The sequence below is a fragment of the Pavona decussata genome, unplaced genomic scaffold (assembly GCF_977016875.1).
Source record: "Pavona decussata unplaced genomic scaffold, jaPavDecu1.1 SCAFFOLD_1, whole genome shotgun sequence".
NCBI classification, from domain to species: domain Eukaryota; kingdom Metazoa; phylum Cnidaria; class Anthozoa; order Scleractinia; family Agariciidae; genus Pavona; species Pavona decussata.
This window is the reverse complement of record NW_028145425.1, coordinates 1,167,283-1,190,000: the sequence shown is the minus strand read 5'-3', so window position 1 is coordinate 1,190,000 and position 22,718 is coordinate 1,167,283. Positions and strand designations below refer to the sequence as shown.

Genomic DNA, 22,718 nt, shown 5'->3' with positions numbered 1-22,718 from the left:
AAAACAGTTTTTAGGAAGATTTAGTTAAAAAAACCCTTCTCTTATCTCAATTCTTTATTAAGACCTCATAATCTCTTACAAGAATCTAAGAATAAACAGGATCTAAGAATAAATGCCAGCAAGACTCTCTGTGATAATCTCTTTCTTCAGTGTCCTAAGTTGATAAACGCTATGTAGACATGTCCGTTTCTAAAAAAAGGCTTAAAAGATATGACTGTCAAGACTTACAGTTTGCAGTTCACAGATTGTATTCGCATAAAAAAACTTAATGCACCGTCCAACACTGAAACGCATTTGTGAAAACACTAATACCTACAAACCTTCTTTGATGAATCTAAACTCCATTTAATGCCAAAAAGAACAACAGTGCTTTGAATCATAATTCCTACGATTTTCATGTACAATGCTAGCTTTTAAAATGAGCAAGAAAATGTGGATAAACGTGGGCCGGAATCACACTGAATCACAGCAACACCGGCAGCCATCTTGGATTTCATTCAGACTGGGAAGACTGGGCACCATTTTGGTCAGCAGATATGCCACTGCAGGCTCGGAGAAACCGTTTCATGTTAGATGTTAGGCGGGATTCAAGTTTTCAGCACACATTTCCTCTGGATTTTACCTCTGTTAAAGCTAAAAAATGATGGCTTCAAGCAGCAAACTGTGGACAATCACTTTTTAGAAAGAGGTAAGTTTCGACACCAATCATTTTGTGAAAGACTGCATGAAAATGTGTGATCATCCACGCAAATTACAGACAACATGGATCCATGCAGACAACGAGCATGCATATGTGCTTCTTGAAGATTGTTGAGGTGGTCATTCCCCATTTAGTTTTTATAAGAAGCCTTTGAAAACGTTTTTATGGAGTAATTTGTAGCCGGGTTAATATCATGACAGTCTTGGTATAAGCTGAAAACGTGAGTGATCGATCTTGATTTGGCGTGAAGATCAGTTTATGATCTTCGTGGAGCTGAGTGTATGGCTCATTTTACTCAGATCAGGAACTAACAAGATTGTTACGGGTGAAAAGCTCACTGCAACATTGTCTAAAAAGTTAATGACAGCCTAGCCAGTCACTGTGATCACTCAGAAGAACTGACTTAAAGTGCACAATTTTCGGTTTTACTGTAGATTTTCAACTCCATTTTGTACTGTCAAGGTCGAGACTCAACACTGCAACTTCAGAGTCAAGACACCAAATCCTGCTCAATAAAGTCACTTATATTTATGACTGTTGGAGTCTATTTTAACTGATTTAATTTTGTTGTAAATCGTGACTTCTGCTACTCCTACTCAGGAACTATAATACTAAATAAAATTTTGTAACTTGCATAATGACAGCATTTGATCAGTACTTGATATCATAGTTCATTAGTTGAAAATAGCAAGCAAAATAAAGGGAACACTAAGTAACAACCCTTTTGATCAATGCAATCATGTTTTCTTATAAAGAGTGACCTATTTCACTGCAGGCACAACTACAATGTAAGTTGCACTGCCCAGACATACATCTGTACAGTTAACAATGAAATATATATTAATCATTATAATAATCTTTTTGTATTTGAGCATGGAATTTTCTTTTTACATGTACATCAAAGCCACATGTAAATTTAGACTTGGGTTTCCTATGAACAAGGCAGCCAGTGCTGAGTTGTCTGCATGTGCTACTACAAAACATTGTGAGAATGCTGACTGAAGTAAGAGAATGAGATAACACTGTGTACTCTGGTCAGGACATAAGTTAACATGACTGTCTTACTTTCCTGTACAGGTCCCTCTAGCCCTGGAGGTGCAGCTGAATGAAATGGGGGAGAAGATTAATTTTTCAATATTTTATTAATTTTATAAGTTGGAGCACTTGCAAAGTGAAAGCATCCGTGGTATTTTTCTGAGCCACCACAAATTATGAAAGTGCATGTTTAGAGCCAGTTGAACTGAGTGAGCATCTGTGAGTTAAATGCAGACCTTTGTGTAAATTTTCTGGGACACAATCAAACCAAATTGAGTTTAATAGGTTCACTTATTAATTTTTGAGTAAAACTCAGTTTCCAGTTCAGTTTATTGCATGATTTGTAAATAAAGGGGACAAGAAATTATCATTAAATGAAATAACAGGTTTTCTATAGATCATATAAACGGTTTTTTGAAGTCTTTGTTATAGTAATTTCACAATTTTATGGTGTGAGACCTTCTAATAAACTGTTGGTCAAATCTTGATTTGTGTCCTATAATACCTCTTATGTTGTCTTAAGCTTGAGATTGATTATTATATCTTGACTATCGACTTTAAGTTCCTTACTAAGATTCTTATCAGATTTTTGCTAAGATCTTGTAAGATCTTACTGTAATCTTACCAAGATCTTGTAAGAATCTTACAAGAATCTTGTAAGAATCTTGTAAGAATCTTACAAGATCTTGTAAGAATCTTGTAAGAATCTTAACTAAGATAAGATCTTGTTAGGAAACTTAATAAGAATCTTACCAAGATCTTGTAAGAAACCTGTAAGAATCTTACAAGGTCTTGTAAGATCTTGACTATCAACTGCAAGTTCCTTACTGAGATTCTTATCAGATTTTACTAAGATCTTGTAAGATCTTATTGTAATCTTACCAAGATCTTGTAAGAATCTTACAAGAATCTTGTAAGAATCTTGTAAGAATCTTACAAAATCTTGTAAGAATCTTTTAAGAATCTTAACTAAGAAGTAAGATAAGATCTTATTAAGAAACTTAATAAGAATCTTAATAAGATCTTAATAAGATTTCTACCTGGGACTGCCCTATGCGATCAGGAGTAGCCCGTCTGTAGCATCTTTTAAACAGACACTCAAGACATTTTTATTTCAGAAAGCTTTTTTATAATTTTATATAGTTTCTAGTTTTACGTTTTTAAGCGCTGATGAAAATAGTCTTATTGATATCGGCGCTATATAAGTTTTATTATTATTATTATTATTATTATTATTATTCTATGATCTATACTCTTATAGACCATAAAATGATGCCATAAAAATAAAGTGTTCAAAAATTGGCAGTGAAACCACGACCTGTTCCACTTGAGTTTTAAACATTTGTTTACATGTATGTCATTTTTATGGTCTATAACTACACTGTAGTGTATAGACCATTAAAAAAACTGCTGTCGATTTCTTAAATGTCAGTTAACAAACTCAATTATTGTGACATACTGTGTTCCAGGACCAGCAGTTCCCTGACGTCTTCCCATGAATTTTCTTTTTCTTGTGACTCAGCTTCTCCATTAGCGAGAGATCCATTTTGACTTTGACCATCAACAATCTCTTCACTGGGAGCAGATGGAGCATTCATGCTGACATTTATGGCTTCTATTCTCTCCTTTACCTGTTCCTTTGCCCTGGAAGAATTGATTTAAAATATGCCACAATTAATTAGTCATTAATTATGTTTTCAATTGAGTGTCGAAAGTAATTTCGCTTTTGCTTTGGTTTTGCATTACTACGCTCTGTGATTGGTTGACAAAACTCGCGCCATTTTCTCAACCAATGGGAATCCAAGCCAAAACCAATCGTGTTTTGGCCGCACATGTTTTCCCGCACTTGCACAGCTGTAACTAACCAGTTGCATGTATTTGCCTCTTATTCTGATTCACTCATTGTGTTGTTTACATCTGTTGTGATTGGCCAGAGTAATAATTACTTTGGTTTTGGTTTTTCGACACTCAATTGGAAACCGCTCTAATCAATTCATTCATTGATACTTTAATAATAATCACAATAATGCAAAGGTGCAAGTATTCTTATTAGTACACAGACTGGCAATCAGTTATACAGTCATGTGAAAACAACAAAAATATCAAAACAATAATATTAAATTTAATGTACATTGTACTTGTCCCAGTAACCAAGTATACATTGCACCACTATTAAATACCATTAAATATTAAAAATATCCAATAAAAAAATAATTCAAATAATATTAAATAAAAAAGATCAGAGTTTAAGATCGTCAAAAGTGAGGATCATGGATGACACATGAGACCTAATGTATTCTATTCATAATTTGCGTTTACTACAGTGAAAATGCATCATGTAATAATGTACAGGTGTATACATGTATTTGTGTCTCTCATGCTTAAGGCTAAGGACTGTTATTGATCGTATTGTAAAATGTAGTTATCAAACAAATAATTAAAGAAACATGAGATTTTGCCAGCAGGTATACAGTGTACATGTACAATATAGGTGTTAGCACATCATCAGTGTGCTATCAGTGTGGAAATTATCACTGAGAACTTTATAGGACTATAAAGAAATTTTGTTTAAAAAAAAACACACATGCTCTTTCTACATAATTTAACAAAAGTAGTATTACATGTGCATCGCCGACTTCACTAGTGGCTCAATATCTTGACGAGCTTACCCCAGTCTTCACTTCTATTATCAACTCGTCACTCCAGTCAGGCTGTTTTTCGACTCAGTGGAAAGAGGCTCTTGTTAACCCTCTCCTCAAAAAAAGATGGGCTTGAGCAGATCAAGAAGAACCTCCGTCCTGTCAGTAACTTGTCATACCTCTCGAAGCTTACGGAGACAGCTGCTGCAATACAGCTACAAGACCATATGCATGAACAAGGCCTCTACCCTACAAACATGTCTTCGTACAGGAAACATCATAGTACGGAGACAGCGTTGCTCAGGGTGCGGAATGACATTCTCCTTAACATGAATGATCAACAAGGTGACACTGCTTGTCCTTCTGGACTTCAGTGCTGCCTTCGAGACTGTTATTATATAAATCATGACATGCTACTGGCCCGGCTACAGTCAAAGCTTGGAGTAAGGGGCATTGCCCTAGAATGGTTCCGGTCCTACTTGTGTAATCACTCTCAGCGCATGGCTGTTGATGGTGTTCTCTCAAGACCATTTTGAGTGAACTCTGGTGTTCCTAAGGGGTCCTGTTTAGGACCTCTGCTCTTCAATATTTATGTGAGCAGTCTATTTGATACCATCGGGAAGCACCAACCTACAGTGCACTCATACGCAGATGACTTTCAGGTCTACTTGTCCTTTAGACCATCTTGCGGCACTGGCGTCAGTGAAGAGTGCGTCGCAGTGGCAATGCAGAACTGTGTAAGTGACATTGAGTCATGGGCACGGCTGAACAGTCTCATGTTAAATGATGGGAAGACAGAGTTCATTGTGATTGGTACGCGGCAGCAGCTTGCAAAGACCTCCATCAGCAGCCTTCACGTTGGTGAGGCGCAGATACCAACATCGTCTACGGTGAAAAAACCTTGGTGCGTGGTTCGATGCAACGTTCTCGATGGCCTCTCATGTGACAAAGACCTGCGGTGCTTCGTTTTACCATCTCCAGAACATCAGATGTATACGAAAGTACCTGTCACGGGATGCAGAGGAGACGCTTGTGCACGCGTTCATCACGAGCAGGGTTGACTATTGCAATAGCTTAATGTACGGACTCCCTGCCTACCAAATAGGTAAAGTACAACGCGTCCAGAATGCTGCTGCTAGGCTAGTTACATGCAAGTTTAAATACTGTCGGATGACGCCACTGCTCAAGAGGCTGCACTGGCTGCCAGTCAGATTCAGGATCCAATTTAAGTTGCTGCTCGTCACATTTAAAGCTATTCATGGTATTGCACCCAACTACATCAAGGACCTTATAGTTGTGAGGACACCATCTAAGTATGGCTTAAGATCCAATGACAGTTTATTGTTACGCCATCCAAGTTTTAAATCATATAAGACATTACGGGATCGTTCTTTTGCAATGGCCGCACCTAGCCTGTGGAACGATTTACCAGAACATTTACGAGACTGCGGCAACATCACCCAATTTAAGGCGCTACTTAGGACATACCTTGTTACTATGGCATTCGCTCCTGATTGATTTTTTTTTATTTTTCTTTTTTTAAGTAGTTTTATATACATTTTTTTTTTATTTTTTTATTTTTTTTATTTTTACATTTTACATTTTATTATATATTTTTACTTTTAATCATAACTTATTATAATCGAAGTAATACTCCTATTGTTTACATACATATTGGCTTTTGTAATTATTGTAATGCACATTTGATCATCTTGCCATGGAAAATGCGCAACATAAGCGAATAAATTATTTAAATTATTTATATTTATCATTCCTTTGATAACTACAGTACTTACGATTTCATTTTATCCTGCATTTCTTTCACCTTTTGCCATTCTGGGTCAGAACCACTACAGTAGACACTCAAACCTACCACTAGACTGCGAAGGCCTAAATGAAAGAACATGAAAAGTTTCCCAGAAAAAATTAATCATTGTTTGTACAGTAGAACCCCGCTAATTCACTGGGTTAAAACTCAAATTCCCCTCTAACTCAAACAAATCCAATTTCCCCCGGATAATTGACCCCATTTCTTCAGTCATTTATCAGCATACTTGAACTCACCACTAACTAGCTTGAATTAATTTTACAAATTTCCCTTGGCTCAAATTTACCCCGATACACGACTGTAAATTCAGTTAGCTCTATTTTAAGGTTACCAGGGACCTTCAGAGGTGTCTCGCGTTTAAGCGATGTAGCGTGTCCAGTTTAAACTGTAGATACCTAAACCCCTGTATCAAATTAAAGCTTATAGAGCTGACTTTCAAACCATACCAAGAATTTTGAAATAAAATAAATTGTAGAATTTTTCACGACCTCTAATTGCGAGCGTCCAAATCACCTTTTTAAAGCTACAAGTCTAAGTGAATTTTGTTTTTTGCTAATTTAATTTGCTCATCAGTTTCCTGACCCAAAGCGCTAAAAAAAATGTGTCTGCGTTTTGCCATATTCAATCGCAGTGAAAAGTTATAGAGCATTTTCGAAATAGGATGAAAAAAATGTGGAGTAATCGTACAAAAATCACTCTCGGAGAAAAAATATTTCAAAAGAAAAAATTCCCAGACACGTTTTTGTTGTTTATATGTTAAACTAGCTACTGTCCAAAATTCAAACGAACAAATTCCTTTTGAGTTTTAGCTCTTTGAAGTGGCTCCTCCAAGTGAAAAAACTTTATTCGAGAAAACAGTGCTAAAAATTCGGCAATTCATTTTATTTCAAAATTCTTGGTTTAGTTGGATTAAGCCAGCTCTATAAGCTTTAATTTGATGGGTGTAGGTATCTACAGTTTAAACCGGACGCGCTACATCGCTTGAACGCGAGACACCTCTGAAGACACCTCTGAAGGTCCCGGGTAACCTTAAAAATGTTGGTCACTCAATAAAACTCAAAAATAATGTCAGAACATAGCTAACTGATATGTCTTATCGATACATGTGAAAATTGATTGTAAATTATGCATGGAAACATTGTATCCTAAACTAGATTTCAGCTAAAATAATGATGTTTTTAAAATTTTAGCTAAAATTTCCAAACTAAAAGGCTCTCATACATTGTAGAACAAATTTATTGCACCCTTGATTGTGAAAGAACTATGAAACCACAACATTTTAATAAGCCATTTCCGAGTTGCCGTAAACCTCATTATGAAAGCGAGGCTAAGTGCAAATTCTTTATTATGAATATTAGTTTTAATTCATATGCAAACAAAACTAATTTTCATAAGAAACGCTTTGCACTTAGCCTCGCTTTCATAATGAGGTTTACGGCAACTCGGAAATGGCTTATTATCAACAGCTGTCAGGATGCCCCTCTTCCCCGTCCCCACCCACCCCCCCAGGACCTTGTCCTAATGGTTCCAGTGATGGTTAGCTTCTTACCTTTGTGATACAACTGAACAGCCTTTTGTATCTTTCCTTGTTCATCAAATTTCAGTGCCTCATTAATGTAACTAATAAATTAAAAACAGAGTCATATTTAAACACATTAAAATTAGAAATACATGTACTTAAAACTTAATATCTACTTTGCTGTTTGAATGTGTTTTAGTAAGGGTAAATGTATTACACTAATCCCTGTACATGACTGAATAACCCTTGCTAAAATGCATGACAACAGCAAAATGACCACATATACAACCGTAGATGACGTAGACAGCACCTGTTTGTATATAGTGCAAATTGTGCAGTAATGGACCAGAAAATATCCATACACTCCTCACAGAAAATTTTTTGTTTTGCACCTCCCCCCCCCCTCCACCCCCTCTCCTCCCTCCCCAGGAAATTCCAGTTTTGCTTCATATTTTGCTATCTAAAATTTGGCTTTTAAGACCCCCATCCCCTTAGGAATTTCTGATGACCTTCAGTGGGTTGGGTATGGATTTTTTCAGGAACTGTTGCATAATTTGCTTGATTTGTTTTATTTGTATGTCCTTTGACCTGAATTTATATAATTCTCATATAAATCCTCATAATTTTTTTACACAATGGTTAACCTTGTAACACAACACTGCCTCTTTTAGTGATATGAGACAATTGCACAAAGGTCGATAAACAATCATAACATATATTCTTAGCGTGTCTCAGTTAATTAACAGCTTAAGATGCATGCAATGTTTGGTTTTATTATTCAGAAGAGTTAATAACAGGTAATTTGGCCACTGTAAAGAGATTTGAGCGCTGATGTTTAAGCATCAGCCCAATGTCACAACGAATACAATGATTCAATTCAATGTGATGAAGGGCTAACGCTCCAAACATCAGCCCTTGAATTTCTTTACGGTGGCCAAATTACTGCACCTTATCAAATCAGTCAATAACACCAAACATTCGTTTCCTCCACCACTGTAATCACATACAGTATGTGACAAATAAAACGCCAAACTGAAGCGTCAATCGTTAACTTCCCACAGACATATATGTGAAATATACTAAAAGTTGTCGCATAAACCAAGCATGGAAGCAAGGAAATCTTTTAAATGCTCAACAAAGACTTAAGCTTACTATAAGCTTAACTTTAAGGAAATACAGTTGTATCCATAAGGAATCGAATATTTTCCTTGGAACAATTTACATTGTTGCCACATCAAGGAGATTTTCATTAATTGCTCATTCAACGCTGTAAAAATTAGTAACATCAACCCCGTGAAAATTATAAAGCGTTGTGATAGCGTAGTAAGAACTTACATATATTTCGATGGTATCGATCGAAGTAAATGTTTTTGGTGCTACAAGCCACCGGATTAGATTACATTTATCATAACTACTGGAAGCTAACGTACCGAAAGGCCTCATCGTGGTGTGATTTTACTTTACTAAGACCCTCTCTCTCCATTCTTGCCGAGATTATTCTTCTACAAGTTCTGCCTTACACTGAAGAAGTCAGCTAGCACACATCATTACGAAGAATGCTATAAATAGACGTTCATTTCACCTGACAAATCTGACCACCATTTTCTCTTTATCCTGTTGACGTCAATTACATGACGTCCTATATTGACGTAGGGAAAACCGCTGCACAGTTCTCCTCAATTTGACCTTGGACGACCTTGGACTACGTCCTCATATCTGCAATGCTATTGTAGCTTTAATTTTTGTCTACGAAGACGTGGCCCAGCCCACTTGACAGTCAACTTAAAAATACCTATGTTCGATGACATGACTGCGGGAGTAGCTTATTTGCTCCGAGGATGTGCTGTTACAAGTGGGCAAGGTATTGATCAACAAACCCTCAACAACCTTCCCCCCCCCCACCCCCCTCCCCCGGCATACCCGGTACATTTGACCATTTTCCGTGCCAACTCTTGTCTGCATGGCGGAATACATGCACCTGCCAACTCCTAATCCATGCAATTCAATGCCTTGGTTGAATTCATCAAGCGGATCAAGGGGAAACATGTTTTTCTGGGCGATTGGCTCATCAAAAAAGGTCACCACAAACGTTGCAGTGTTTTCGAAGGCACGTAACGTGTAGAAAATTTGATTGAATGTGAGTGAACCAGTTTTCCAAAAGTGTATTCCAAAACTTGGAGCAATTCGTTCTTTGGGAGGGTCATTTTATCATCAAATTCGCCGCTAGGGTAGGGCATTTCTGCGTGTAGGGAATAATTTGAGCAAGCCGACTTTTAAAAGTTCAAATACCGGGCCGGGGGTGTTGAAGTTTCAAATTGATCGACGCATTATAGTGAGTATATTTATAATACAGACAATTTTCTTTGTCCCACCTCATATAATTTCCGTAATACGGAGACTTTTCTGGTCCCAACAGTGTCCGTATAAACAATGGGGTTTACCTGTACTCTGTAGACCCTCTGTTCTTAGCTAGTATGATTCTGAAAACTCAAGATTTTGTTCATGTCGTGCCCAGAGTGAGAAGATCTGGGTACGAGAATGGTACGAGATTAAAATTTTGTACCACATCGTACCACATGACATGATTGGACCAATGAGAGCACACAGAAATTAATCGGTGGCTTATAAAATTTGCTAATATCTGATGTGAGCTGTTTTTTGCCCCAAATCTGTTTTGTCCCAAACTACATAAAACAAAAAGTAGCAAGTACAAATTTTTTTTGAAGTAGAGCCACGTGGTATAATCAGAAAAGTCAAGGAGGGAGAAATCCCCTGCTTGGTACGTGTAAGTTCTCTCAATAGACATAACCTTCTTTTAATTATTTAATATAAGCTTAGAAGTATATATACATGTATATATCTTTATTCAAGTTCATTTGTACACTATCCTACAAAATTTATTCTACATGTACATTCTTCTTTCAAGTACATTTACATTTTCCTAGCATACTACTGTAAAGTGTAAAGTGCCCTACTCTAAAAGGCCCAACCAACAGTACAGCTTGCACTGTGCACCCATGCATATGATGTCTGCCCTCCCCAGGGTGTAACAGTTTTAGGTGCCATGTTGACCAAAAATAGTACAATGAGACAACTAAATCTTAGGGTGCGTTTATTTAGGAGAATCCAAAAACGGATTTGTGATCTCAGATCATTCGGATCATGGTGCTTCAAAGGAACCTTCGTCGGTTCCTTTGATGCACCATGATCCGAATGATCTGAGATCACAAATCCGTTTTTGGATTCTCCCAAAAAAACGCACCCTTAATCTTGAGCCTGCTGATAAATGGCCACCTTTAGAACAAACAATCAATTAAAATAATTATTTTAACTTGGAATGTTGCCATAAAAGTTTTGCTGTGTACAACATTCTATTAATCTGAGGTGCATGCATGGAAACAAGTTGCAATATTGCCATGCCAGCACAATGCTGCACTGTACACTGGCCTTTGTTACATTTCAAAACTGAAACCAAACACAGTTGATAGAAGGGCTTTATTTAAGAGAGGCATATTACTGAACATCCAAATAGTTCTAAATCAACCCTTTAAACCTGTATAAGGACCAGCTTGGGCTCCAAAACAGCGCTGATTTAGGCAATTCACATTTCAAGGCCAAATCTAAACTAATACCTCTCTTACACAATGCCAGGGGCTTCATTAAGATTTAGAACTGTCAAACAAGAGGTCATTACACCTGGACAGGAAAGTTAACTTGAATATGTTCTTTATTGAAAACATTGGTAGGGAGCTCGGCAAAGTTGTGTTCACAGACGGTCAATTAATGCCAGGTGGCTGGCAGGTCCTTAATGAAACCCCTGCAACGCTCTTCAATTGAACATAATTTGTATAATATAATATAGGGACTTTATAATTCATGCACAAATTAGCTGTTTACAATGGAATGGGACAGTCAATTCTTGAAGTCAACATTAACATGCTAATCTACTGCTGCAGTAACATAGCAAATTCAACAACTCCTGTCAATAAACCATTATTTTTTTTATGCATGAAAAAAAGGCTAATGCTAATTAAAATACAGAATAATCATGCAATTGCTGCATAATTTTCAATACAATGAATCCTACACAAATTCAAGCATTGAAAACCAACAATGTAATAACTGAATATTTTACATATTTAACCATGCATGTTTCAGTATACTGTATATTCAAAGCCACACAAAACTTTCACTGACTGCCTAAAAATAATGTTCATTTTATATAATCATATTTAAAACTAATCAGTCGATGATAAAACATAGAATTTGATAATTGTTGAAAATTAAGTTGATCTGTGTTGATCTACATTTTAGGATTAAAGAAGGGCTTCGGTACTGATGAGCTCCCTTGCTAAGGCTCAAATTAGATAACTTATTTGTAAAATAGCACTGCAAGGCCAAACATTTGATAGATCACCAAAGTTAGGATAAAACATTGATTAAATAGCCCACATAATTATATCCATTATGTCCCCATTCCCTTTTAGCCAATTTTGATCAGTATGCCGAAGGAATGATAACAGAAAAAAAAACTTCTTTAACAACACTGCCAGTTTTTGATGGGCCATTAAAGCACTACAAGTATGATTTGATGGCAGTTTCAACAAAATTAAAAATTAAATACTTCACTACATGTATGTTCTTTCGACTGATTTTGTGAAGGTCACAATACATGTACATGTACATAGTGCCAGCCACAAAGGGTACGTTTATCGTCTCCTCAAACTGCATTTTTAAAACCCTTTAAGCCCCAATATAAATATCAGCATGAATATTCCCCTCAATGATCTCCTTATCTAAAGTTCTTATGATACAAGTTGGGAGAATTGGTTACCACTTTCTTAGTACATGGTCGAGTGGTCAGTATTGGCACCTACAGGGTTGATAGTAGACTGCAAGCAGTCTCTCTTTTGCTTGAGAATCCACGGGGAAGAACACAAAAAACTGAGCGAGCATGATATTTGGTGGACGAGTCGTGTGATCGAGCGGCAGTGCAGGAACCGGCATAGCACAAGCAATATCTTGTGTTCTTCCCGGTGGATTCTCGAGCAAAAGAGAGACTGCTTGCAGTCTAGGTTGATAGCCAGTTGTCGGCTGCTTATGACAGCCCTTATTATAATAATTACTGGTGAGCCATATCATGACGATTTAAATGTCAAGTTTCAAGGGTTATTAAACATCTGTTGGGCGGCCTTCGTCCTCTTCTCTGGTGTAGTAGGACTGCAAAAAAGTAACAGACATCAGGTGAAGAAGTGTGAGCGGAACAACTAAATGTTATTACACTGTAGTTACCCCTGGATATCATGTTCCCTCAAAGCCAAATATTAGTATTAAGACTGACCGTATAAGCTAAGCAAGAATGAGTGGCATAGGCATCAGCTAGGTCACACAGAATTAAGAAGCTCTGGAGAGCAACAGTAAGCATATTGGCCTATGCTTCTATGAGTTACCCCTGGATATCATGTTCCCTCAAAGCCAAATATTAGTATTAAGACTGACCGTACAAGCTAAGCAAGAATGAGTGGCATAGGCATCAGCTAGGTCACACAGAATTAAGAAGCTCTGGAGAGCAACAGTAAGCATATCGGCCTATGCTTCTAAGGAATGATTAAACTATAACAGTTGTTAATTAGTACTCGTCTGGGTAAGTAATAAATTTTATAAAAATAATGACTTAACCCAAACCAAAACCATTCGTGTTTTTGCCGCACACGTTTTCCTGCACTTGGCACCAGTTACATGTATTTGCTTTGAATTCTGATTGGCTCATCGCATTGTTTACATCTGTTGCGATTGGCCAGAGTAATTACTTTGGTTTTGGTTTTATGACACTCAATCGGAAACCGTTCTAGATAGCATAAAAAAAAACATCAGGCATCATTACTTATAATTTGCATACCTTAGCTACTACATCACCATTCATGTTGAGGCTGCGATATCTCTTCATTGCCTTGTCTTCACCTTGGAGCGACACAGAATCCGATCCTGAAAAGACATTCAAATTTACATCTCAAAATATCAACACCTCTCCGACTTAAATCAGGTAAACATTTTCAAGAGTAAATCATACTGCACCTACAGTACATTCCAATCTGAAAGTCCCAGGAGGGGGGGAGGGGGTACTCCCCTATGTGGGCCATACATGGACGTGCCACTGGATAGGGTATGGTTTTTGGCCTCTCTGCCCTGAACAGGGTATACTATAATTTCAAGCGAGTCTGTCCTGGACCCGTCCTAGACAGGGTATGGTTGCAAGACTGTCATTTAGTATTTGGCAATCCGAAATCAGAGACGTTTGTCTGTATTTATTTTAGTGAACAATGCTTCATGTCAAATAATTTTCCATCTAAGGTTCACCGCCATTAACACGAAATTTTGGGATTTTTCATCATTACTTCTAGATAATGTATTATTTTATCTGTTGTGATTGGTGCTCGTGTTTCAATGCATGGAATATCATGTCCGGTAAGTGATAGTGGGCCTTTAAATGTTGTTACTGATGCCAATAAACACTTGTGTAACACAAGAGCTAGACGTTGTCCTTTGTCCTAAATAGGGTCTTAAAATAGAGGACATTGTTCTACACAGGGTAGGTGTTTAAGGTTATTTTCGTCCTAAACAGGGTCAGGGTTTCAAACCCCCAGCGGCACCCCTATAACCAAACACGGGTCAAGTACCCTTCCCTGGGTTGAAAGTATGACTAATACGTGCCTTGGTCATACTCATACTCACCCGGATGATCATAATTTACGTACTTAATACGTGTACATTGACTTGAAAAGGACAAGCAAATGCTATTCTATGCAAACTATGGAAACTTGTATCGTTACACGCAGATATAAGAAGGTTAGTTCATTAAATTAAGAAACTGTTGTGCTGCGTCAGTGGAGGAGTGAAAGCAATTGTTTGGTTTTATCAACAGAGTTGAAAGGGTAATTTGACACCATGAGAGAGAGATTTGGGTGCACTCAAATCCCTGAATATCAACTCTGTTTATGTTATACCGAACATCTGTATCTTACAATTATTTATACTGTTAAAACGTTTCTGTTATTGTTCAGTACCGTGCTTTTTCAGCTGCATGTTTATGTCAAAAAAAAAATTAAGCACTTTGTCCCTCATAAAATACTTCCTCTCCTTAATTCCTCCCTTAAATGTAGAAAATTAGCACTGGCCTGCAGTGAATTAAATATTGCTGTATCACTTACTTTTTCTGTGAGTAAAGCTCCTTCCTGTCTTGCAGAACTGGACCACATTTCCAAGAATAAACATCACTGGCCATATTCCAAGAATGATCCATGTGACCCAGCACTCCATCTTCCCATCTCTTGCCATGATGCGCTCCCACGCGTACTTAACCAGCACAAACTCTTCAATGAAATAGTCCACTCCACCAGTGATCATCACTGCACCTATTAGAGACGTCGCCACGATAAAGAATCCCTTTTGCCATCTGAGTGTCAAAAGACTGAAGACCAAACTCAAGCCAATCAGAACTCCGAATGGTATCCATCTTATAGTCACATGGTAGAACGTCTCGACTACGAAGAATATAGCAATGCCGATGAAAAAACCAAGACCAAATCCTCCAAGGAATAAACCGCAGTACGTTATGAACATTGTCAAAAGGCCACAGAATATTCCCACAGAAATGGACACTGCAACAAGGCCCCAGGTGGGGAGATCGGCATGGTTACTGCAGATCATGTAGGTGACGAACGTGGCAAACAGGAAGCCGAGAAGGAAGAGGCTGCACTTGAAAAATCGGTACCCTGCAAGTATATTTTTTTATTTAATTAATACTTCATCATTACAGTTTTTTTGCTATTGCCATGTGCATGTATATAATACATTGTGTTAACATCGTGCATCTCTGTTCTTTGCTGACCCTATCTAGACTGGCCCAGAAGACAGAAAAACAAATCCTCGGTCTAGGTAGGGTTAAGGTTTACTTTTAATTTAAACAAAGATCAGTAGATCACATTTTAGGATACTGAAAACAGATCGAAATGGCGGGCTGCAGTTTCCATGGACCTATGCTCCACTGGGAGTAGCAGGGAATAAGTCAAGGGCAAGTCAAAGGTGTGGGTGCAGGTCAGCTTGTTTTATCAATAGGCTGTGTGTCTGAGACTTTGATGGAAATGTTGGTGGCTCAAGTCTTGCTTTTTCCCCTTGCATTATGCTGACTTTCTTATTTCACTGTATTGCTCCAGTTTACCATTCATTTGGTGTATCGACATTTGTACCATTTCATTTTCTCCTCTTAGAAAATGTTAATCACAGATTTACATGTATCTTCTAATTATTCAACCTCGTTCCCAGGGTCTCTCCTCTTCACGTCCCAGGATGACATTATGAGGGGAAATGGCCCAGTTATGTCCAGGCCAGGGAGAAGGGGGGGGGGGGGGAGGGGGGGGTGGTTACTGCTGGTATTGTCTGATGCACAAACCCTTCTCAACACTGGCCCCATATTATAGGTGGATTGCCTGTCTGGGATGAACATGGGCAGACAACTTCATGTGCGGGGCTAGGTTAAATTCATTTACATCTCAAAGTCTGTCCATGTAAAGAAATGTACAAGAAAGACAATAATATATTTATAGCTGGTTTGCACTGCCGCCATGTTGGTGTACAAAATAAAAGAAAATTTGCTCAATCCATATAGTTTGCATAAAAATGGAGTTAAGTCCCAGAGGAGAAAAATCTTATTGTTCCAGTACACCAACATGGCCGCCATGACGTCACATGCAAACGATTAATACAATAGTACAATTTCTATCCTTTTTTGAAATCAGCCTTTCAATGCCAATAAAATTACATGCAATGCACTCACACAGCAATCAATCTTACCAAACAAAACCAGGTAGAATCCACAGAGGACAGTGATACAGCATGCGACAGTATACGGTATGTTGAGCTGGTTGTTCACGACAAACACTTCAAAGCCGTAACATTCACCCTTCTTTATCCCCGGAATGGCAGTAGTCTTCTGTGTTGTATTGGTTGGTAGCTCTGTAGTTCTCTGGGTCTTTGGCATTGCTGACGTAGTAGTTGTAAGGTTTGCCAGTGAGCTGAAATTTCCTGCAGTGGGACTAACTGTGGTGTTTTGCCCATGTATGCTTAAAATAGCTGCAGCAATCAGCAATAGTGTTGAAAGCCTTCCAGAAGTCATCTGTTGAAGCAGGTCGGAATAAGTTTAGTCTGTTACCACATTGATCATGAACTATTAAAAAAAATTATATTTTGGTTAAAAGGTAAAGTAGCACTTAAGATCCCAAGTGGCCCACACAGATGGACCTTAACCAAGTTTCTGTGGCATAAAGCAACTAGGAGTATGGCTACAGTAGCAATACTCCTACCGCTGTATGGGATACTAGTCCATCCCCTCCATAATATAACATGTTGCCAGTAACCATTTATATACCTGGGTGAAGAGAGACAGTGTGGAGCAAAGTTTCTTGTACAACACATCAATGAAGAGACCAACCTTAAGCCTCGAACCACCCACCAATAAATCTTCCAACGGTCTGCTCTTAGAGTCAGATGCGCCATCACTACAACACCAGTACCACACCTTCACATAATTGTTATTAAGTAAATACTGTATTTATTTTAATTAGTAGAAAATTTTATTAGAAAGACAAAATAAAATGTAATTGAAGGCTGCATTTTTAATGCAAACTACATCAGTTGAGGAGCTCAGTGCAGAACCGACCTACAGTATGTGTCACATTTCAGACCGCTTTTCACGCGGGATGCCCTGAGGGGCATACCGTGTCTAAAAACGGGTCGATTTCTTATTTTTTTTTTCTTTGTCATAGCCACAAATGTGTACATTAATTTATTCATTAAACTCTCCCCTCTCCTACTCGGGATGTATTGTTCTGATTGTCTTCAACAACAGCAGGCCAATCAAAATCCACTCTTGTCGCTTATATCGCGAGGGAGGGGACCCACTCACCCCTACCTGTGTGACGTCAACGCATCATTTGATATATTTATTAAAGATGAATTTAATTGTCGCGCCATATTGTTAACATGTTGTGGACTCGAGTGTGCCGTTTTCAAACGGAAATTTCACCATTTTGAAGCGGTGAATCGAAAGAATAACTTCTAAGAAGCACCCGACATTTAAAACGGTGGAAATTGGTGAGTTCCTGGCGAAGGAATCGTGCTTTGTTTGACAGTCTTAGACCACGACGCGAGACTGAAAAGAGGTCATTGAGAAGCTTACGTTATCGTAATGGAATTTCACAAATTTCCGGTGATAGTCTGAGTCGCGTAACACAAGGGAAACAACGTAACGCAATCGTCGTGACTCAAACTATTCCATTAGCAAGGATAGTTTTATCAATCGGCGAAGCATACAGCTGGAATAAATGAATCAGCCCCAGCATCACACGTAATGCCAGTATAGCAGGCATCTTGTTGTTGTACGTTTTACATCAGATTCACCAGAGTTTTTGTACGTGGCCTTGAATTCCTTCAGGTAAAGGTTGCTCCAATGTTTTTCACTTTTATATGCTGCTTCGCTCTTCATTTAATTGTAATAAAAAACTGTGATTATGGGCAAGATTTCAGTTTTATAGCAGAAGAAAGTGCAAAGCAGGGGATAAAACATCACATGCAAAAAACTTTGGTGAATTTGAGCTAAAACAACAAAATCTGAAATGCAACATTAAGGTTGGAAGTAACTGGAAGTAACTTTTTCCACAATAAATCAAAATTACCCCAAATAAACTCTATTTTGGCCCAAAGACTGTTACGGCCGATTATAATTATGAAATGAAAAAAAAAAGGAAGAACCTTTAATTAGTACTGAATTTTGTTTTTGAGTAAAAATGCTATGAAAAAGAAGTCAGTAGCTTAAGTAAATTACTTTTCTTTAATTAAAATGCAGTATCACAAGTAATCTACACAACAGAGGAAATGGATCTAGAATTATTTCTTTTGTTTAAAACATATGTGTATATGTCAAGTAATGCTTCGCTTGAGTTGGTTTCAATTGGTTTTTAAGCAAAAAGTTAATTAGCCAGACTAATTCTTTGAATTAGTTAAAAAAAATACTTTGCTCAAAAAATAAATTATATGCCAGCTGTCACTTTCTTTTTGTAATGGGATACATTGATCATTGTGCTTGTTTGTATGAGAGAAACTAAAAAAAGTTAATTAGCCAGACTGATTCTTTGAATTAGTTAAAAAAATACTTTGCTCAAAAAATAAATTATATGCCAGCTGTCATTTTCTTTTTGTAATGGGATACATTCATTGTGCTTGTTTGTATGAGAGAAACTATGATTGGACAACAGTGGACAGACAATAGCTTAGATTAGACAAAATAAACTTTAATCCATGATAAAATCAGATCAACACACAAAAATAGATCTGATTATGTATTGATACATTGAATTGAAACAAGCTTGATGACTAAACATAAATTTCCACTGCCAAAGCTATCATGCCTTTCTTACATGCATGTAGGCGGAATTTTAATCAAAATGAAAATATTATTTACACTGTTCATAAATTATCCAGGCAATGGATGACAAAAGAGAAACCACTGACAACAGTTTGCATTATTCTCGATCTATGGTAGGATCCGTGTACAAAAACTCAAAAGCTATTCATAATGTATTTTTTTTTATCAGCTTTATTTAAGCATACTAACTTTTAAAGGGAAAATTCAAAACAAAATGCATTCAGAGGGGAAAAAACTTTTTTTTTAAATAGTATTTAAATCTGTATATTTTTGGTCCATGCTTTCATATACCTTTAACAGGTTATTAACAAAATTTAATGCAAACAATCAGATTTTTCTCCTCGCTGTCAACACAAGGTCCCATGGCTTTTACACTTTCTATATCCTTGACAAAAATGATATTAAATTACAGAGAGAATATTAGATTTCTCTGACTGGAAATATTTAGGGCACACAACCAACCACAAGTAACTCACCTCAAGGTTACTCGTATAAATTATATTCTACATTGTCCAACTTTTTGGTGTCAAAGAGAGATGAATTTCAAAAAGTACAAAGGTACAAAATGATATGTAAACAGTGCCAATTTTCAAAGATTCCTTGACATGGATACACTGCAGCCAATTTACATCCAGAAAGCTTGTATCTCATTCATGACAGCTGATTTCCTTCATGTTTTAATTAAAATGCAACTTGCCACCAAAGGCCGATATTTAATTGGTCTTCTGGACTAGTGGAATTATCAACAACATTTAAGCCCAGTGAAAATGTTATTATGTCTTCTGTGGCTGTATCTTAATAAATAATGCAGTGCACACACAATGGGACAATGAGACTCCAGCATGGAATGTTGTGTACACTATTTGCAAAGTTTGTGCAACATAAAAGATTTGTATCAAAACATTAACATTATGTTTCCAAGTATGTTAAACCACATATTTCCCTCAAAATGTACCCCTTTCCTCTCCATGTATTGTTAATTTTAATTAGCTAAATCTGACCTTATTTGTATTTCACAGGAGTGCAAGAGAAGAAAAAAATACAAAAATACAGTCATGTTTCTCCTCATGAGACACCATGTACATTTGTAGCCAACAATATTGAAAATTATTTTAAAATTGCGACTAACAATGAAATACAATTGTTGAATTAAATAGCACAGTACTTTAGTTGGGAGCGGGGGGGAGGGGGGTATACATATGAGGTGATGGGTTGGAAGGTTTGCTGTAAGTCTGGGGCAACTGTCATGATAGAACGCTCCTTTTAAACAAAGATTTAACCTGGGCACAATATCTTATTATAAAGGCTGAGAAAACAATGGCCTGACAACAATCCAGACTGAACAGAACACTAAGGCCTTTGCTGAGATTGAGAGACCCTGATACACATTTAACGACAAGGATGGAGTACACTAGTGCATACAGTTCTGGAATTTTTTTCCCTGCTTTGAGCACCTGAAACGTTCTTAGCATGTTCTTCAGTTACATGGTATAGAATGTTGTTGAGCGAATTCACTTTACTAGTGATTTAATATACTCTGATCTTCTTCAGTTGTGAAAAATTATGACCAGAAAATATAACCTGAGCTTTACAATACATATCTGCTATCAGTAATTTATTTAAACAATGAAAATGTAATTTGAAAGAAATTGTTGCCGCATGTTTTCAGCTCCATGCAAAAACAGTGCAGAACTGAATAAAAAAGCTTTATCTCTTGGTCTCAGCTGGTGGGAGCGGAGACCTACCTTCTTCCTCCCCGGGGCAATTTCAGCCGCAAAGGTTCTCTTATCAAAAAAAAAAAAAAAAGATTGTACTGTATAATTGTTTTTCATAAACAACTGAAAGGAATTCAAAACATTATATAAATTAGTACGATGAAACTTACGGGAAAACCCACCGCAACGACAACTAAACAGCAAGCATCCCGTTCAAGGTGAGGCGCCGCTGAAACCCCCTTCAGCTTAAGCAACGAGGAATTACCACGTAGCGTACCTGCTACATCACCCATAACCATTTTGACATTTAACCTGGCTACTCTAATCCATTAAGCCTGTAGTATGTGATGACGACGAGAAAGCGAAAATTGAGTTTTTTTTACGATGGAATACGCGAATTTACATACGAAAACTTATTCGAGCGAGAGCAAACAATATGGCGTGTGCTTTGCGCAAAACAAACATAGCCCAAGTTCCCTTTGTTGTCGCATAAGCTTCGCGAAAATGAATACAAAACTACGCTACCTTATCGCGTATTTATTATTCCATGCCCCTATAGACTAGTCCGGATGTTGCCAAAGGTCGGCGGCCATAATTAAAACGGTACAAATGAGAGACCGCATTTGTTTAATCATTGCCAATATCATTTAAGCTAAGTGAAAGAAACAAACTACTTTGCAACATAAACATTCGCCTGAAGGTGCTGCTTGCTTCGTGCAGCACAACTGAACTTGAAATTTGATCACAGAAATCCTACTATAAATCTGCTAAAGCCAAATGTTCTCGGATAAATTTCGTCACTCTTGGCGATGCGAGATTAGCGATAAAACTATGCATGAACCTTCGAGAGCGTTTGCATTTTAAAATATTAGTACCACGCGACAAATTCGCATATCCATCGGAAGTGCGTTTACATACTCGTAAGTGTCTTTTCCACAGATTTTCGACAGCAGCTCAAGGTTAATCAGTTTTCTATGGCAAAACAACCGACGGAAATTCTGATATTTGGCGAGAAACCGCGCACAATTATGAAACCGGCCACCTTCAGCTTCAATCACAGCTTCAAGCCATTTTGCTCTTAGTTGTTCATTACAAAATTTCCACACAACGGCACAGTCTGCTGGCTGTTATCACAGCGACGTAACGTCTCTGCTATCAATTAACAAAGCACGATTCAACTTGTTACGCTAATGTGTGATCAGGGATTGCACTGCTTTTGCGCTAAAAACGTGGAATGAGATGTTGCAATTTAATTTAATTTACGAAGAATTACAACTCGGCCTTCAGAATATTGAACATTGTGCATACCGTTACAACTAAACTTACCTTCAAACGGGCTTTAACTTAACGGCTGTGGCTCTGTTTATCGCGTCCAAAGGGCAGTATCCGTTTAAAAAATTACAACTCAACCGTGAAATAATCGCCCTAAATAAAATGAACAACAAATGGCCAAGTTCTGTGATGCGCATTGTCCGAACATTGTTGATCATTTGACTGCGCATGACATGAGAAAATATTGTTTGATCAACTGCGACAAACTGGACAGAGTTTGCTGTCTAACGGCGGGTAAATTTAATTCCTCAGAATAAATGATGATAATAGAAAGCTTGTATTCAAGGCTACAGTAAAAAATTGCTTTTACAACTGTTTTCTTGTTTATAAAGCCATGATTGTTTCTATTCTAGAATATGGGTCAGATCTAAATTCTCGTTAATCAACCAACCGGAATGACGTTTCATTGTAAATGAAATCTATAAGGGAAAAGAGTTTACATTATAAACATATTTGTACAAAATGAGAAAT

At 37.4% G+C, this 22,718-nt stretch overlaps 2 protein-coding genes and 1 long non-coding RNA gene across 4 annotated transcripts in view; 1 reads left to right on the top strand and 2 right to left on the bottom strand.

The window, feature by feature from the left end:
* LOC146490157 (spartin-like) overlaps positions 1-9,346 on the bottom strand; it is a 29,214-nt gene extending 19,868 nt beyond the window's left edge. Inside the window, exons 1-4 of the mRNA XM_085089587.1 lie at positions 9,152-9,346; positions 7,752-7,822; positions 6,171-6,264; positions 3,195-3,379 (exon numbers count right to left, since the gene is read on the bottom strand). Of these exons, the coding sequence (XP_084945713.1) occupies positions 3,195-3,379; positions 6,171-6,264; positions 7,752-7,822; positions 9,152-9,204 (403 nt within the window). The 5' untranslated portion in view covers positions 9,205-9,346. The remainder of the gene's footprint in view (positions 1-3,194; positions 3,380-6,170; positions 6,265-7,751; positions 7,823-9,151) is intronic.
* LOC146490158 (uncharacterized) lies at positions 102-2,223 on the top strand. The gene is made up of 2 exons (XR_014863921.1): positions 102-688; positions 1,778-2,223. It is a non-coding gene; the product is annotated as an uncharacterized LOC146490158 (long non-coding RNA).
* Positions 9,347-10,526: 1,180 nt separating the features above from the next.
* LOC146490156 (transmembrane protein 198-like) lies at positions 10,527-22,400 on the bottom strand. Of its 2 annotated transcripts, XR_014857809.1 has the most exons (6): positions 22,242-22,400; positions 16,572-16,893; positions 14,930-15,493; positions 13,621-13,706; positions 10,980-12,941; positions 10,527-10,821 (listed from the first exon to the last, which is right to left on the bottom strand). XR_014857809.1 is itself a non-coding variant. In XM_085088225.1 (5 exons), exons 2-5 carry the CDS (start codon positions 16,891-16,893, stop codon positions 12,894-12,896), a joined length of 1,020 nt encoding a protein of 339 aa, XP_084944351.1. In that variant the 5' UTR covers positions 22,242-22,400; the 3' UTR covers positions 10,527-12,893. The 2 variants fall into 2 exon arrangements, 1 of the variants encoding a protein (XP_084944351.1); XM_085088225.1 differs by having other exon boundaries at positions 10,527-12,941.
* Positions 22,401-22,718: the final 318 nt, after the last annotated feature.